Source organism: Calidris pugnax, unplaced genomic scaffold (assembly GCF_001431845.1).
Source record: "Calidris pugnax isolate Ruff unplaced genomic scaffold, ASM143184v1 scaffold208, whole genome shotgun sequence".
Lineage (NCBI taxonomy): Eukaryota > Metazoa > Chordata > Aves > Charadriiformes > Scolopacidae > Calidris > Calidris pugnax.
In genome coordinates this window covers 392,620-411,359 of record NW_015090967.1, presented here as the reverse complement: position 1 = coordinate 411,359, position 18,740 = coordinate 392,620, and the positions used below count along the sequence as shown (strand labels likewise).

At 35.2% G+C, this 18,740-nt stretch overlaps 1 protein-coding gene across 1 annotated transcript in view; it reads right to left on the bottom strand.

Annotated features, from left to right (window-relative positions):
• Positions 1 to 18,740, bottom strand: part of CCDC171 (coiled-coil domain containing 171) — a 152,176-nt gene that overhangs the window by 55,854 nt on the left and 77,582 nt on the right. The window contains exons 20-21 of the mRNA XM_014952582.1: positions 3,388 to 3,533; positions 700 to 754 (exon numbers count right to left, since the gene is read on the bottom strand). Coding sequence (XP_014808068.1) covers positions 700 to 754; positions 3,388 to 3,533 — 201 coding nt within the window. The remainder of the gene's footprint in view (positions 1 to 699; positions 755 to 3,387; positions 3,534 to 18,740) is intronic.

Genomic DNA, 18,740 nt, shown 5'->3' with positions numbered 1-18,740 from the left:
ATAAAAACACTTCTTTTGCTCTGTGTTGCTCTGGACTGAAAACAGGTATAAAACAATCAGAGCTACAGCTAAAACCAGCCCTTTCTCCCAAATAATTTATATTTACAGCTTTGCTGGACCTTCAAAGCATACTATGCCACAGCAAAATATTACAAGCCAAAGAGACACATTTAGGTTATTACTCAATTTTAAAAAAAAAGTATAAAAAAAATCACGGAAGTTTTTCATTACGGGTTAACACTTACTGTCTTTTCCTTATTTTACTTATCATGTATCAAAAATTAAAGCAGCATCCACAAAGCCAAATATCTTATTTTCACCACGTATGTGACCTCACTAGATGACATCTACTTTCCTTAGTAGAGAGTTAACTCAGCAGCAATTATGAATTGTTTGGATGATCAATAGTCTTCACTTGGTACACAGGGAAAGTGCTCAATGATTGAGAGAAGGGAGGTGAATTTTGTAAGAAGTTTTATATTAAAAATAAAAAGTATTGGATCACAAAGATGCATTTTCTTTCAAATAAATTGGAATAGTTTTTGGAGATTAAAGAAGTTCAGGGTGGAAACTTAAACTGTAAGGGAAGGAAGCTGCTTTACAACAACTTCTACTCCCCTCCTTCCTTGAGGGTAAGAGGCTGTAGAACCTTGATGTATCTAGAAATAGAAATGCCAAGGGAACACTTCAAGTTCTTACCTTATGAAGAGTGGCTTCCACAGACTTCATATGACTAATAATCAGCTCTTTGTCTCTATTACAAAAGGGGAAAAAAAAGTAGTTAAAAGAAGTGAAGCTCTAGTGATGGAGAAATTCATTTTCTGCTACCTTATAAACATCATGTCTTTAAAACTTCCATCAAGGATCCTATCCTTACGAAACAGAAGTCCGAAGAATGAAATACTAGTCCCATGCCTTTTTTTAAATTAGGACTTAGTAAGAAAGACATGCTGCCATAAAAAAACCTTGGTCTCATCTGATGCATTGACAGAAATGGAATTAAAGTTGCTTAATACCATATGACTAAAGAGAACAGGACAGTATGACCAACATAACACCATAGGAAACAAAATGGAATCTATGCCAGAAAAGCTGATGCTCAATGTGGTAGAACTGTCTTTTACCTTGCTAGCTATGTGAGTATTTTGTTTGAGCTTCTAAAACAGAGGTCAAAACCACAGTGTTCTTCTGCCTGGAATGACCACTGCTTCCTCATTTCTTGATTCATACTATCTTAACTGCAAATGCAAGAAGGTGGCTAGAAAAGTAGGCCTGGCTTTTACACTCCTAGTAAAGCTGTCACATAGATCTTTCTCTTTTCAGGAGCCTGCCTTTCTTCAGATTAGACTGACAAGGACATGCTTCTCACCTTCTCTGCTGGCCTCCTTTATGTAGCAACTGCTATTTGTCTGGGTGAAGTCAGTTCTATAGAACCAGAACACCATTGATTTCTATGTTAGTTAATAACATGGAAATCAGTCTGTTCCTCACATATTCTCAGCTATTCATCATAAAAAGGAAAGTATCTTTAGATGAAATTTTGGACCCAGGATAATAGGTGGTCCCCAGGCTCTTATTTTTGTGAACAGAAAGCCCTCTGACTACAGTTGATTCATTATCTTAAATAACATATTAAAACAGAAGTCTGTTTATTATTTATAGCATCTAGGAAAAAGGTTTTAAAAATGAATCTATTGCACCCCTACATGCCAGAATACACATTTCACTCAATCTTTATTTCATGTATTCATGAAGTCCTACAGTTGTAAGGTAAATTGGAGCTGGATTATAGAACTATTCTTTAGGATTATTATCCAAAAATGTTGTTCAGGCATGCAGAATACCCTTTACATCATCTTTTACACAATAGCTGGGATGAAGATTTGATACAGAGTTTCTATTAGCAAAGGAATGACCAAAAGGCTACTAAATTTCTGTCAAGTTCACTGCTATCAGACACTTTTATTAATACTGCTCCCTACTCTGGAAGAAAGTGGAACAGAACTGCAGGCCACCACTGCAATAAAATCAAGATAGCCATTCTCGGAATGACCAAGCCATCTTGCTATCCTTTAAAACGATGCAAAAGATTAGGAAAGAGCTTGAAAGACACTCATGTTTTGCTTACTAGCCCTCGGGTCATGGAAGAGATATTAAAATAAGATTTTCTGGACAAAAGTCAAGTCTATTTCACCTACTTTACTTATAAGTTCCAAAGGGGGAAAAAAAAGACATTTGTTATAAACAGTTGGTAGAACGATGAATGGTATGGGTCTTTTCTTTGTCAATATTCAACTGCCATCTACAGAAATAAAACCAATTTTAAAACCACTCCACGTTAAAACAAGCTTTTCTGAATATAAGAAGGGCCACAGGGAATGATCTTTACTAGAATGCGTAAAATATGTTGGGGCAGGGTGAAAAGGGGCAAGCTTTCCATAGCAAATCCTTCTTCAGGTCACATCAGCTTTAATACACTCATACTAAATAACATTTGTCATTTTAATTAGCTTGTTAAACATTTCACTGATAGCTATATTAATTACATTATTTCACTTGTACATAAAACCATTAAAGCTTCTAAGCTATTGTTCTTCAGAGGTCAAATGTATCCCAGGTATAATGAGAAATTTTAATTTTAAATTAAACTTTTTAAAAAATCTTTGTCATGGACCAACAATATTCAAAGCGCATACTACAGTAAGAGTAACAGATAACATAGTCTGCAAAGATTTATCTTTTTATCTGACTATATGACTGTAAGAGGTTAGTAATAATCTCATTCAAGTTATTGGAACACCTTTTGACTACGAATCTTTTCAAGATTGGTCCCTGAACATTCCCTTCCGCTCTCCAGGTTATGGTATAAAAAGGCATGGGTTTTATGTCTAAATCCCAAACTCTCTGAAATCAGCTAAAAGATCTATCCTGTTCCACAGATAAGGCTAGGTCCAAATGGGTTTCAGCCCCTTTGGCAGCTAAGACCTAGCAGATGTTTCTGCTTTTATTATAAATAAATTGTATCTCTCTATAAAATGATGATGTGGAAATAGAGAGAACAAGCAATCATTTCCTAAATAAACAGAGTATTAGCGATCTGCCAAAATGATGTTGTCAAATCAGTAAGACAACTGACAAACAAAAATGCCCATGCTATTTCAGGACCCAGAATTTGAAGCACTATTATAGAATAACTATAGAAAACACACCCTCTAGTATCTTGAACTAACAGTTTTCTTTTTAGAAGACTACCACTGAATTTCAAAGAGAGACAGATGTACTTTTGTTTTCTAGCATTACATTAGCCAGGGCTAAAACCCTGCGCATGAAAGTAAGAATTGATCTTTTGTCCGTTTTAAGTGATCTCCCCAAGGTCCCAGCGCTCACTTCGCTGCCATGCAGAGGGCACTCTCTGCATCGTGGATGCTCTCTCTCAGCCGACGCTTGTCCTGCTCCAGCTGGGTAAGAAGTCTATTGAGCTGACGCAGAGATTGATCTTTTCTTCTCAGCTCCATCTTTGCCTCGGAGAGTCTCTGCAAGCAGACAGAAAGCAGAGTTCCTTGTCAGCCCAAATAATTAACTTCAATTTATGCCATAGGCTATTAAACAAAGTGGAAAATAGACTGGCTGTGAAGTAGATTTGTAACATTACATACTAAGGTTTTACGAATTCTCTAGCAAAAACACTACCAACTCAGAACCCCCAGTTTTTCGTATAGTTCCGACGTACAAATATGTTTTATAAAATAAAGTGATTTGTTGATCAAACAGGTACATGTACTATGCTACACGTATTATATTTACAAATACCAGGTCTAAACACAGTGGAAGTAATCAAGAGTACATTACTAAAGAGAACAGAATGTTCTCAAAGCTTAATTTAACATTAACATTAAAGAAATGAATTCACAAGAAAAGGGAATAAACAAAATAGCATTTACTTAAATATTCTGCACTATTCAGAAATTTCACACTTATAAAAAAGCAAGAATCTAATATTCTCTGTTAGTGCGTTAAGTACAGTTTTGGTGCAAATCTTGCTAAGAATAAATCACTACTTTGTGGTGCTTTCACTATTTTAGCACTAGTTTGCAATATGCAAAATAGCATGCGGATTTTTAATGTTTTTTCTCTGGCTTAGAATTAACACAACTTGTATAAAATCAATTGAGATTAATGCAATAGGCGACAAATAGCACACAGAACTAATTAATACAGAACCTGGCTAGTTGCTACTCTTTTCTGCTGGGATAAATCAATATTTTTATAGACTGGTGTATTAATAATGTGATTTCACAGTTTGCTAAATGTTACATTTTACTTACAGCTGTTAATTGCCTTTGTAGAAAGAAATTATAATAGGCGGCTATAAACATTCTTTTACAAAAACGCAAATTCCCTGACAGATTCTAAACCAACATGGAAGGACAGCAAAGGCTCCACAGTTGAAAGACTGAGCTCCTGTACCTTGTTTCCAAAAATTATAGAAATGTTTTCTGCTTAAGTTCTAAGAATGCTCTGCGCATTCTGTACTCAGGAGTACTTCACTTGGACTGTGTAATACAGAGAGTATACATTACACTGTGGATATGTATTAAGAACAGTATATACAAAAGGCTGATAAAAACTTGGAGGGCAGTGAAAACTCAACTAACCTGAAAAGCTTCAGACCTAGCCAAGAGTCAAAGGCAAATCAAAAAACAATATGCCAGAGAAAATTTCTATAAAATAACAAAGTACAGCATAAAACTGCATGGTCCTGCAAATAAACTGAAATCTGTGGATTGGCATACGTTTTCTTCAAACGTTTCTCAACACAAAAAAGCAACCAATTATTTCAACAGTGCATTTGGAACGTACAGCACCACTACGTGAACTCTGTTCAGCAATTTACAAAATCCCAGCTGAGCTTAGTCACTGCTGCAAGAAAAAAAAAGGCCAATCAAGAGTTTAAGAAACTCTAAAGCCCTGAAATACCAATATTAGTCTATGTCAAATTACTGCAGGCTGAATAACTCTATTCTGCCTCTTATGTCATCATTTTCAATGAAGAATGCCATTTTTCACCTAAGAAAAGATAAACAAACAGATCTTGTTCTTCCACTGCATTATTAGCATAAAGATATCCAAAACCAGAGGTGTTGCCTTCAGAAATTCTACCCTAATGCCACTGGCAACTATCAAAGCCCTGTCTGAACAGCTAAAGTTGTGAATTGTCAGATTTTCAGAAAAGTTGTTTCCAAGAAACAACACGTGGATTAGCAAGGATAAATGGAGCTATGTTTAATTCAAGAACGAAGAACAGTATCTTGTCCCACTTCCTGTGTTTACTGTTTGTTTGTTTTAGGCTAAGTCAGCATTGGGGAAACAGCTCTGAAAAATAAGTCATGTACCCCCCTACACCCATATTTCCAGTTTTTGACAAACAGAAGTTATTGAACAGAGAACAATGTCTCTAGTGCCAATACTGTGTTCACCCCACTTTCCCATCTGATTGGAAAATCTGTTTTTAAGATACAGTCACAGGACCGAGCTCTGGCCATTACAGAGTAGATAATTCTGCTAATATTTTCATGTATGCAATTTTTGTTGTAGAGGGTGCTGTAACAGAGTCTGGGTCCAAGATTCTAGTGGTCTAAATGAGTGAAGAAAGACAGGCTATTAGGAATATTATGCAGGAATATTATGCACATTTATTTCATTTTTATTAGATACCTGTTCTTCTACAGGGCTGGAGAGTTGTTTGCTCCCACATAATGCTTTCATCACTGACCACAAATAGTGAAGAGACCCACTATGTGTCAAAATATTCTGGGAACTGCTAAGCATTCTTGCTTACCGATTGCAAGCACAGGCCTATTAATGAGGCAGTAACAGGGACAATCATGAAGCTAACTCTTAGAGAGGTATGACCAGCAATCCACACTAGCTGGTGATGAAGCAACACAGAAATGATTAAGTAAAACATCTCATGAAGAGCTGCTTTATTATATTCAAAACTTCACCATTGTTTACAGAAATCTCCAAAGGATTCAGACTTTGTCTATCAATAATATTGTCATCTTTAACCAAAATGTAAACTGATTTTAGGTCTCTAAAAGTAGTTTCAGCATTCACTTGAAGCTCCTTGCTACTGTGGGTTTAAGTCAAGCCTTGGAAATTGCTCAAATACAGTGTGGAGTATTCTAAAGTAATGGCTGCTAAGCCTCTCTTTTTTTCCTTCTTCAGATTGATCTAATTAAAACCCTTGATAAACTTTATGGACTCTAATATTTCCAGCTGAGTGACTGAAACCAAGAGGGTGTGCCTCAAGGCAGCAAGGCAACAATGATAAGCAGCAGGTTAGCCACTAATTTCTCAGCCAGGGTAGATTGTGAAAGTGTGATGTTCTGATATCCAAGAAAGTGTTCAGGAGAGAATAGGATAAATCAAGTTTAATAACTCTGCTCCTAATTGTTCCCTCAATGCTCCACTCTAATTACTTGGAGAACTCTCCTGACTGTCACCTGATATTAAGTTGTTGGAGGCTGAGTGTGGAGCAGTGAGATAATCAATAAACATTTAGTGGGGAGAAGAATGAAGATCCCGTTAAGCAGTGGGAACCTGCAGCACCCAAAGCCCTTCTGCTCATGAGAAAACCTATGGGAGAGCCATAGTGATTGCAAAGCAATAATCCAAAGCACTGTTTTTAGGCCTTGAGGCCTTTAGGCAACAGTACATTTGAGAAAAAAAGGTTAACACGGTCACCCTAATTACAGCCCATTTTCACATTCTTCATATATAAGCGAAGACAAGCCAATTAGGTAGAAAGGAAGATAAGGGAAGTTTTATTTGTATACTAATTAAACCCCTGATGAAATTAAAGGAAAAACATACAGCTCTGTAATTGTGTCTGAGAAAGGTCACTTCAGGTTCAGTTATCAGAAAAGCACAGCCTTGAGATATTTCACTTAATCCACAATATAGCCCTTATTTTGCCCCCCAGGTCTTAGTATTTACAAAAATAAGAAAATTTCAAAACCTGATAATGCATTTATCTCAAAATGTTTTCTGTGGACAATTACAATTGTTAGAAAGTTGGGGCTAAATATGATAAGAAGAATGAAGGTTTTATAAACCTACTATGTCTGCACATAGTTCTGTGAAGATGCTGAGCTTTCACTTTCAAGCAGAAGTGATTCTGAGCCAACTTAAAAGCCAAACTCCAATTTATTGACATTCCGTAAAATGCCAGTTATTTGTTCAGTTCAGATATTTAGGCATTCAGGTGCTAGTTCAGACATCACTGCACTCCTTTCTCTACAGTCCACCAAAATCTCATAGATCAGTAGAGTTTTCATCAGAATTCTTAGAAGGAGTTATCTTCAGAGATATTTTAGATTTAGGCTTTTTTTCCCCCATAAACAGCACAAAAAAACATTTGTTGGAGAGAACAGCAACTAACTGACAGCACTGAAGAAAAATCTCATTGGATGTCTGTAAACTGGGCCCTACCACAAATAATTTTAAAAAGCTTAGGCTTTTCGGCGAGGAATTTCTTTCTTCAAAACCAGTTACAACAATAAATCAAAGTTTAACATTGTCATTCTTTACACATAAAAAAAGCACTCTATTCAAAAGATAACAGATGGACAATCACTCTAGACTAACGATGACAGTCATACAGTTTAAATTCATGCAAAGCGTATGTGACACATTTATACTGAGAGCATATTTTCCAAGATCAACTAAAGCTAGATCAAACTGCTTACTAAATTAGATTTAAATTACGCAGACACAACACAGCATTACAAGATATGCAAATATACTGAAGCATGTGTATTATGAACTAGTTTGTGAAATTAAAGATTTTGTCTTCAGGATGAAGTTTTATATATATTTTTTCCATTTAGATGCAAAGTATTACTTTTTACGAGATCTGTACACTGAATGAATCCTGAAAACTGTCCTACACACATAACTAACAAAATTCCACAACGAAAGAAAGAATGCAATGTTTAGCCAGCATCCATTCTCCACCAGTTGAAACAGATTTCCCATTATCCCTGTTGGCAAACATGATCTTCAGGATGGTCTGAGAGCCCCTCAAAAGACAGTCTACAGATAACCCAGAGAAGTCTTGCATCTTAAAAAGGTTCAAATCCCCAAAGTACAAGAAATTACATTAATATCCATTATCAACTGTATTTTTAGCGTGCATGACTGCAATGCAAACCAAACTGTATTAGCTCAAACCATACACCTGAATTTCCACAGGATGCTTTCTGAAAAGAATTCTTACTTATCAAGAACAACTCAAAATGAAACTTCTTTTTTAAAAATAGGAGATTAAAAATCTCAGGGAAAACAGTTCTCTGGCAAAAAAAAGAGAAAAAAATTAATTCATAACTGAGACTTCTCCTTATCAATACATGAAAAAAAACCCCAAACATCTAAGACATACATTTAGACCTATGTCAACAAATAAGGCAGATTTACATTTCTCAACTGGAAGCCAAACTGCAATATTAACATATTATATCTGGAATCACTGTGTGTTTCATAGTGGCTGCAGTAGTTTCTTAAAACAGTTTGAAATCAACTCCATGTGGCTGTTCTGCCCTTGCAAAGCAGAGCTAACCTGAGGCTGACCACCCATGACATCCCTTCAATAACAAATGCTTTCACATGCCCTTTGAACTTCTCTAGGAAAAGAAATATGAGTACTCAAAAGGACATTCGAATGAGCTGTATCTGCTTTGCAGAAAGAAGTGGGTTTTTTAACCTCTTTGCTACTGGACCCTCATCTTGATAGTGGCAATCTTTTCATATGCTGGCATTCTTAGAAAGAACATACCTGATGACTCTTCTTTGAAGTACGTGACGTAGCAGGGAAGTAGTTAAATATAGCTTACAGATCACAGCGTCTCTAACAATGTTCAAAATGGCTCTTCATGTTTTTGAAAGTGCCCTGTGTAATGAGGTCATGGAGTACAAGTGGGTCTACTACTTTCATACATTCACATTTCTGACACAGTATCAAATGCAATTGCTTGTGATTTTTTTATATAAGAAACCTTCATGATGTTGGAGCACAAACTATGTTAATAGCAGAAAGCTTCAGCCAAAAAAAAGTAAAACAATCATCCAAAACCCAATTATAAGTTAAACGATGGTGAAGGTAGCTTTAAAAGCAGCTGTGATACACAGTTACTCTAAAAGACCAAGAACCTAAGTATTAAGAAGTATTTCAATAAAAATTTATTCAAAAGTCAGTCAACGGATTGGATGGGGAAAATGCATACATTACCATCTTGCAAGAGATTTTTCTTACAAAAGGCATTTGAAACTGAAGGCAGTCACACTGTGAAAGCGAATGGCATTACCTATGTATGTCTAGACAACAGTCCATTTATTGACTGACGCATAGCTCTCAGACATCAAGCAAGTTTAGGTACCACAAGCGTTTTACCTGCAGCGCTTCAGGTTGGATTCAGGCTCAGAGACCTAAAGCTACATTTAATATCTCTGTGCTACAATGCAGACTGATTTCTCCAGAGAAAATCTATTCTGATCAACAAGAAAGGAATGCATTTTTCAATTGCATTAGCTCAAAATGTTTAGCAAAGGATGACTGAAAATGCTTTATGAAGTCACTGAGCTGTGTATGCTTTAAAGTTATTTGGAATTAAAAGAGCTTATTAATTTAAACACAGCAGCAGTTCCCAAATAATTCCACATAATAACACTTCTTCCAGAAGAGACACCCCATTTCCACGTTACTCCACTTCAAAGTAAGAAAAACTAACCAAAACTTTGAAAGATTTCAAATGCAGTAATCACAAAACATAAACTTCCCATATACAGGCTAGATCCTCATGGACTGTTACTATTAGCAAACAAAAGCACTGGTGATAAACTGTGGTAGCTAGGAATGTGGCTGTACAGAAAAAGAAACAGAAGATTAAAAGGTTGAGGGAAACTCTCTTGAATCCAAGATGCATTGAGCCTCCCAGACACACAGTAATCCAATCAAAGGTAATAATTAAGCCCTGCTTTGAAACAATATTCTGGAAAATGTTAAACTACAGAATAAAATTTATGCACATGATAATCTAGAAATTTTTATCATCTTCTCAGCTAAGTAAATTATGTTAGTATTACTGGAAAGCTGCTGAGAAGGATTACACCACCTTAATGGAACAAAGACAATTTTATAAAAACTCAGACAGTATCACTGTGAGTTTTACATGTATTAGAAAAAACCTTGATGTTAAGTGAGAATAAATTTTTGGAATCACATGCGTGGTGTCATGAGAACCTGATCATTTACTCCTCATTCACCTCTAACATGTTATGTCAGGACTGATGTTTCTTTTTTCTCCCTAGAAAAGTAAATTCCTCTCTCACCACAATACCTAACCTTGTGCAACTGCAGACTAGACAGCATCTGGAACTGCACGGCCAGCCGCTCTTCTGTGCTTTGGGAGTGTCATGCCCTTAAATCAGTTACTTAAGTACCACAGAAAATAAAGAATTCTGGGTTTTTTTCTACTGTTACACTTCTTACCCTGATAGACCTCCAGCCTTATAATTGTTACAGCTCAAAGATTTCAAAAAGATGGTTTATACTTGGTACTGCAAGACAGGGCTTTTCACAATTCTCACATGTACCTGTATGTAAGTGAGGCACCCAACTTCACAGGGAAACTCTGATGCTGCTCTGTTAACACTGCTCTCTGCTACACACAACCATCTCCAAAACTGCTGCTTAATTTTGCTCTACATTGTCTCATTGTGCATATTAGCACACAGCGTACAAAATGAAAATACAAACAGCACTTAGATTTTTTCTTTACTATGCTTTACAAGTGCTACTATATCACATGTACATAAACAGAAATAGCTGGCTGGGTATCTACAATGACACAACATACTGTATTAATTTCTAGCATTTCATTATAGGTGAACTGTGCTCAAACCACCTGTCTCTGATCATATCCTACTAGTCTTAATGTTTTTGCCGTCCAGTGACATTTCTAAGCCCAGGAACAGATTCTTAAGTTCTCAAAAAATATTCTTCCATTGGATCTGCATCACTTAATTTGTTTGGAATATTTCTAAATCAATCAGTTAGGTACAATAATTCAGGAAGAAGGAGAAGCAACAGCAACAAAATTATTAGCAATGACAATGAAATGTTACGTACAAATTAAATAATGGCAATTTCATTCCCATTATCTAAAAAAGCCTACAGTTTGAAGTCAGCGGGAGTCTGGACACAGACTAAAAATTCATCAGGGACAGGTTAAATCTCACAGAATTCTGCTTCAGAACTAAATCTAAGAAACAAGTAATATGGTACAGTAGCTTTACGTCTTCACTTCAGTCACTGGTTTAAAAACAGGAATCCTAATAGTCTTTAGAATAGTTTCATCAAGAAATTTTCACAACAGAACTTAAGGTTCAGTTCTCAGTAAGGAAATATACCATCCACAGCCTCAGTATAATGGTGGTCCCAGTTTTGTTTTTTCAGTGATGCATGTTATTCTGCAGCAGTTTCTCAGAAGAGGCTGCAGCACAATTCCACCAGACACTAGCGCATTAGTGTGACCCGTCACATTAAGCAGTTTTGAACAATGCCGAGTATGCAAACTCATGCCACCTAAACTTTTGATCTTGCTTCAGCAAGAGTTTTTAATTTTCTTTAATTAATGAATTGGACAAATCATTTTTTAACGTGGCACTAACATGAACATAGGCTTTGGCAGATTTATCATTTTATACAGTTTACGTTAAAACATTGCGTTCTCCTTCAGAAGAGTTTCCGCCAAATCATACATTTGTATTCAAGTTATACTTGTTTCCACAGACAGCCCCAAATGCTGTTTAGTGAATGCATATTTTATTTTAATATTATGCTAGCCACATCCTGCTGCATGAAGTATCTGCAGGGGGAAAACACGCATACATGATTCTCTTTATCCCTTTTACTCTTTAAACCTCAATAAAATAGGAATGAATTGATAAATATGTAATTTCATACTAAAAGGTCTATTATTTTATACAGGTCACCCCTATCCCTCCTTTCATTAAGACACTGGAGAGTAGTCATCTTAGCAGAAAGAAAAGATACAGTAAAATATATAACATTTAACTAATATAAAAGGCAACTTTTAAATCATTCTGTTAAAAAAAGCATCAAGGATATATCACATCCCAATATTCAGCAAGGAGATCAAAGTGTTATAAAGGCATATTGATTGGGTATCTCCCTTCCCTCTGGATATGCTTTGTGTCACACCAAGTGCCAAGCAAGAACACAAACCTTGAACAAGAAATATGTTTTTCTGAGCATGGCACACACAGATCCTGAAGCAGACATGGTAAATACTGACAGTGATAAATTACTGCATCCGTTAAATTGAACTGAATTCCTATTTTTCACTTTTCGTACGCTTCCTAAGTATAAGATAAAATGGTACTATGATGGTAGGAAACTTGGAAAATTACCTGCTTCACTTGCCTATAGAAGTGACAGTAATAAATATGCCTTGTTATCAAACACACTGGGTGATACCACACAACCAATTATTTTAGTAAATTATCATTAACATTTATTTTTTAAGAACGCTTATTTCTTCATTCTCACACCTGAGAAATTTTCTTGTGTAACAGCAAAGTACTATTTATAAATAAAATCTTGGGACTGTTACTTAGAATTGAGAATCCTAAATTCATTATTTTTAAATCACTTAATTACTTGTTTTATAGTCCCCAGAAAAAAAAAAAAAACCAAACCAAAACAAAAAACAATTAAGGTGCATTTACTTTAGCTAGAAAGTCGTAATAAATTTTTAAAAAGACCTTCTAATTAAGGCAGTAAAAATATTCATGTAGCAATGAGAACTTCAGTGGGTTTTTCATAAATACATATTGTAAAAGTCAACAGAAAAGTTTACCCGATATAAAAAAAATTTATTCTGTTTTGAGTTTGTTACCCTGCTACAAATTCAAAGAGCTTCCATGCTTTTCATCGTTAAAAGAAGACAGCACAGTTACAAATTTTGGAAGCTGAAAGTGGTATAAATTTTGAAAAAAAAAGCCCTTGAAAATTATGGAATACCTAATGAAAATAGAGTGCCAAATTAAATTCAAAACCCAAATGACATGATATATAGGCATGGATGCTGTCATTGTATGCACCGAAGAAAGGGGACTGAAGTGTAAAGGAATGCATCTCTTCCTTTAGCCTTACGCCACGTAGATACATACTTAACTGTATTCCAATAGCTTGCATATATTCCAGTAGGTTTTTGAGAGTTAATTACTTATGTTTTCACAAGAAGATACGAAAGATCTTTATAGAGTTAGCTTCACACAAATAGAACAGGAGATCATGGGAAAACCTGACTGAGGTGAAAAAATGATGGGGCCCTAGAGATATCCTAGATAAACAGCAGCAAGAAGAAAATCTGTGTATAAAGGACCTGTATATCAAGAACCTGTATAGCAGGAAGTCCTATACATTGATATCTAAATAACTAGGAAAAATAGGGTTTAGAACACTTCTTTAAAAACATCACATGCTGTTTTAAAGATCTATTGATCCCCTCTGCACATCTCAAGGTAACAAAGTTACTTTGTAGTTAACCCAATAATATAACAAAGATCTCCCAGGCACTGGCTTTACCAAGAAGCTTTTCTGTATTTTTGAGTGGAAACTGAAACACAGTTGAAGGTCTTGAAATAACAGGGATAAATGGTATGTAAGAACATATGCTTAATAACCACACACTGTAATTACACAATAATCCCATTTTTCTTCCAAATTACATGTCAATAAATCTTTCTCACTGCACTATAAATTCCAAGGTCAGGGACAGAGGTGTTTATTAGTATAATTACAATGCAGCAATAAAACCATTAAGCTTTTAGATCCCAATATTGTTCCACTTATAAATAGTTCCTACAAGTGGAATAGCCAGAAAATATTGGAAGTTACTTTTAAAAGACTATAAAAATGCTCTGGTTCATGCAATTACTTTGTTAAAGTTTTCTTTATTTAATCTTTGACAGAATGTCAGATATTTTTTTTTTTAATAGCTCAGTGCAGCAAATTGACTCAAGATAAAAAATATTCTCTGACATAGGCAACATTACTATACTGTGAAGACATAACTAAAGCATTCTAGGTTTCACTGTACACCAGTCATCAATATATGAGACCAAAAAACCCAAGGTCATACCCACCTGTTGAGAAGGGCCTTACAGACCAAATTATTGACTCTTGTTTCCACATTAGTTTAATTATTCCTGAGCACAATTCTACCTGTTCTGGTTACTTGCTGCCTTCTGCAAACTACCAGAAGGACACTTAAATGCGTGATGAGTAAAATGACTACTGAAATCAGACTACTGAATCAGACTAGCATGACCAAACTCACTCTGTAATTTTCTAAAGAAGGGAAAACCAACTCTTACTTTGAAATTAACTCCTGGTCATAACTAGCTTTCAGGAATTAACTAAGTGATGTTATGTGAGCACAACTTATTCCAGTGTTCTCTCTTAGTACCTAAATTACACCAAATTGTTATAACAATGAGAGCATCTTCCTTGGTTATTTCCAAGTCTTTGACTTTATCCTTTCAAAATAAGAGCTTCTAATAAATTATGCTTCTGTGCCTCATACTGCAAAATTTGAATTGTTGCATTGAACTTCATGTTAATGCCAACCCATAACTAGTTCATAACCACATATTTTAACTTTATTCTTCCTCCTGTTCTGCTCATTAATTACATATTTTTCAGAAAGCCTGGCTCAGAAAAGTTAAGGCAGACCTTCAACAACTTGGTTGCTTCATTGATGACTACTGAGCAACTACAATACCTTTCTAAAGGCCATGTACTGACCCCAGAATACTCATGCCGATATGTCCTGGTGAATGTTCTAGGCACAGAACAAAGGAAATACATAGACCTAACAACCTGGCTGGAAATAAGTCCGTTCTTGTGAGGAAACACTGAGATCAGTACTCCTAATGACACGATCTCTGAAGTGGAACAAGAACAGGGCAACCCTCAGCCCCTGAATCTTAGAGGCTAACCAGAGAAGCAAAGCAAGGAGAGCTGCGCACGACAACATAAAGAGCTGCTTTAGAAGTGCCGAACGGAACGAGAGTACAATTATTTATCTCCAAGAGAAGATTTAATGCACACATTTATGATTTTTAAAAAGTAAGCTAATAAAGCCGACAGACAACTAAAACCCCAAACTTTATGGACAAACCACAGAAGAGAGAAATTTGGGGTGAAATTTAAATTTAGATTATCAGAAGTGCAGACTGAGTAATCAAATGCAGACTTTGTCACAGTTGTCTTCTCTTTCCTTCTATGAAGAGAAGCTCTCAGTCCAGTCCACAACAGAACACTTTCTATGTGTCTCTCCTGTTACATAGAGATAGCAACTGCCAGAAGGAAGCCTGGGAAGACTATCCCTTCTCATATACCTAAGTTCCATTTACAATGGATTGCAATCTTTAAATAAGAAAACACAAAGGGGAAGCTCCAGGGCAAGTCTTTAGTTGACCTAACTCTTTGAAGACTATCAATCTAAGAAGTTATCAATAGTCAAAGTTATGTAACAGAGAAGGAGAATGTGCAGGATTACTTCTTTTACAAGTAGCATTAATGCAAACTGAAACACAAAACAAAACAGTTTAACCTGCAATTTATTGTAGTAAGAAAACATATGACCTCCTTTGACAAAGAATATGGCAGAGGGCAATGATAACCCATTCTTAACTACTTTTTAAATTATTTAGGTGTTCAGAACATAGAGAGTATGGAAACTAAAAAAAACCCTTTAATTAATGAATTATGTATTTTAGTTTCTAACCTATTCAGAGGGGACCTTGCTTCTCTTTAACATGCTAAACTTGATTAATACAAATTCTCTATTAAGTTAGATGCTAATGGTAATCAACTATACTCCTTTCTTTAAAAGAACAGCCTTTAATTTAACTGGGCAGTGCACAGAAATGGCATTTTTTGACAAAGTGACAAGTTTTTGGGAATCAACAGTATCCCTCAGTGCACCCAAATCCTAACAGACTTTCCAACTAAGATGTCAGAGAGTTTACAAAAAAAAATAATAAAATCCCAAACCATTTTTGATGCTTACAGTGACTGTAATCTTTGCTCTTCTATTTGACAACCATGCAAATCACTGAGTCTTCCTCAGGTGAGTGAAGCCTTTTAACCTTTTCAAAAGGTAGAACACTGCATCATTTGAAGAAACAGCCAACTACAAAACTGACAAAGCGTGTGCCATGGTATTAATAAAAGAAATTATATAAATAACTGAAATGATTTTTCAGGGAAAATAGATGGCTATAAATGTATGAAGAGGAAAAGCAACAAAAAGGAGCAAATTGTGTACCAACTTCACCTGAAATCCACACCAAGAATAAAAAGCCTGCTTAGGGAAAACATCCACTGCTAACAAACGAGGAAATCCCAGTCTCCATCAGAATCTAATTAATTTGGATGTGTCTGTTTAGCAAAGGATACTACACTTTTTGAACACAGAATATGTATATAATGATTTAAATCAAATAGCTTGTGAAAAAAAACACTCCAAAGCTTCCCATCAGAAAACGTTTTTCTGTGAGTGTTATCAAAGCACTTGGATGAGAGTCTTCTCACTTATTCTGTCACAAATCCATGGCAGCTTCACTATACTCAGAAGAGGAAATAAACCAAAAATTTAAGGTATCTTCTTGTAAAAGTTGTACCTATTTTGAGGCAGATTGGTAGCAAGTCACATGATTTAACATATATTGCACTTGAAATGCACACAGAGTTATTAGACATGTTCCATTAATTAAAGCTTTAAAAGATATTGTTTTTATAACACATATTAGCAGATCCTAAAAGGAAGAAAAATTATTTTACTGGAATTAAGACATGTTTCTATAAGGAGTAAAAATTATGTCTGCTATAGATGCCTGTTTAAAAGTTTCTCTTCAAAGGCAGGGGAATCAGAGCTACTGATTTACCTCTTCTAATGAAAAAGGTGGTGTAGAAGAGTTACTTAGTTCCAGCTGACCTTGAATGTAATTGGCTACCTTGGATGTCTCTATGGTATATGCCATTAAGAAGATAAAAATATACAGGATTAAAATCTGAACCGATAAAGCTAAGAAATTAAGTATTACTCCTTTAATAAGCCTACTTTATGAAAGTACGTGAATACCAAAATATCTCCATACTGATTGCTGTTGAAGTGTGAATAGGTTTAAAAGTTATTAAAAGCACAAGTATCTAATATTTTATTTTTTCCCTTCTTACCTGTTTAAAAACTATGAATAAAGAACTGAAAGCAAATTTTTTTACTCCATCACATCCTACTTCATTCAAAGTCACTTGTACAACACCACATTCTCCAACTTTTAATATATACTTAGTCTAGACCAACAGACTATTTTGTATGTTAAGATGAAGGCATAGTTTTTCTATTATACTTTTTCAGTGCAGCAGTTATTTTTTTCCATGCTTGTCTACTATTTAAGATGTTTAAAGCTTATGCAATTCTAATAACACTGTTTTACAAGGTCAGAGTTGATTATTGCAGAGATGAGATTGTTCCACTGTACCACAAAACAAGAGCTACAACAAAATCCAATTTTAAGTCACAAAAACTGATGAGCCAAGAGAAAAAGGTCTGCCAGTTAAAACACAAGACAGAGAGCATTTCTGTCTGTCATGAATAAAGCCCTGAATAAAGTGGGTTTGTGGTAAAGGGTGGGTGAAAAAAAGCTTATTAAAGACTTCTATTTCAAAAACCCAAACATGTAGAACTCAAATTAAAAAAAAAATATTTTACCCCTTGGTATCAAAGCAGTCTGTTTTAGACTGCTACTTGAATTTAGGAAGCACTTTTTCAGCACAGGTTCAGAACCGTGCTGAAAAAAATGATAAAAATTGAAGGCAAAATTATGATTTAGGAAGTATACATTACTAAATCATCTATGCATGACTAAAGAAAAATAAATCAAGAAACATTAGATCACGAATGTGTGTTGCCATCCTACCACAAATATCTCATTTCTTTCCTTGATACAGTCGCAGATACAGGCTGTTACAACTACAACTCAGTTTTGTAGTAAACATCACGAAGGCATCAAGAGACACCAAACAACCTTCCAGAATTTAAACAGAAGTTTAGGGAGAGTAGACAGCAACAAGTCTGTAACTCAGATTTGGTTCAAACCTCCTCCATGGAAAGGATTGAGAATTATGGAGTAATACATTTAGAAAACCAAATCAGTGTAACTGTAAGTGGTAAACTTCATCTCTAAGGTTTATTTTTTCAATTTTCTTAGCCTCCATCCTAGCACAACAGCTATGTTACTATGTTGTATTGTATCTTTACAGATTTCAGCTATAACCAAACATTTTACACTTTATCAGGTTGTTCCAGTAGCAGAATTAGGATGCTGTGTAGGATCACTGCTCTCTCAAAAAAATTGTATCTAACCTTTAATAAACAAAAAACAGAAGGTGTGAAATCTAATACAATCAAATCCAATAAGCCATGTAACAGAGTTGCTTAGAACTCCATCCTATATTTTAAATGCCTACAGTTGACTTTTTGTTTAATTTCCTCTGAGCAAATGTAAAGGTATGTTTTACATATAAAGTAAAAAATGGTGAAATACCATGCATTAATGTATAAAAAGTAGACCCTAATGGAAAT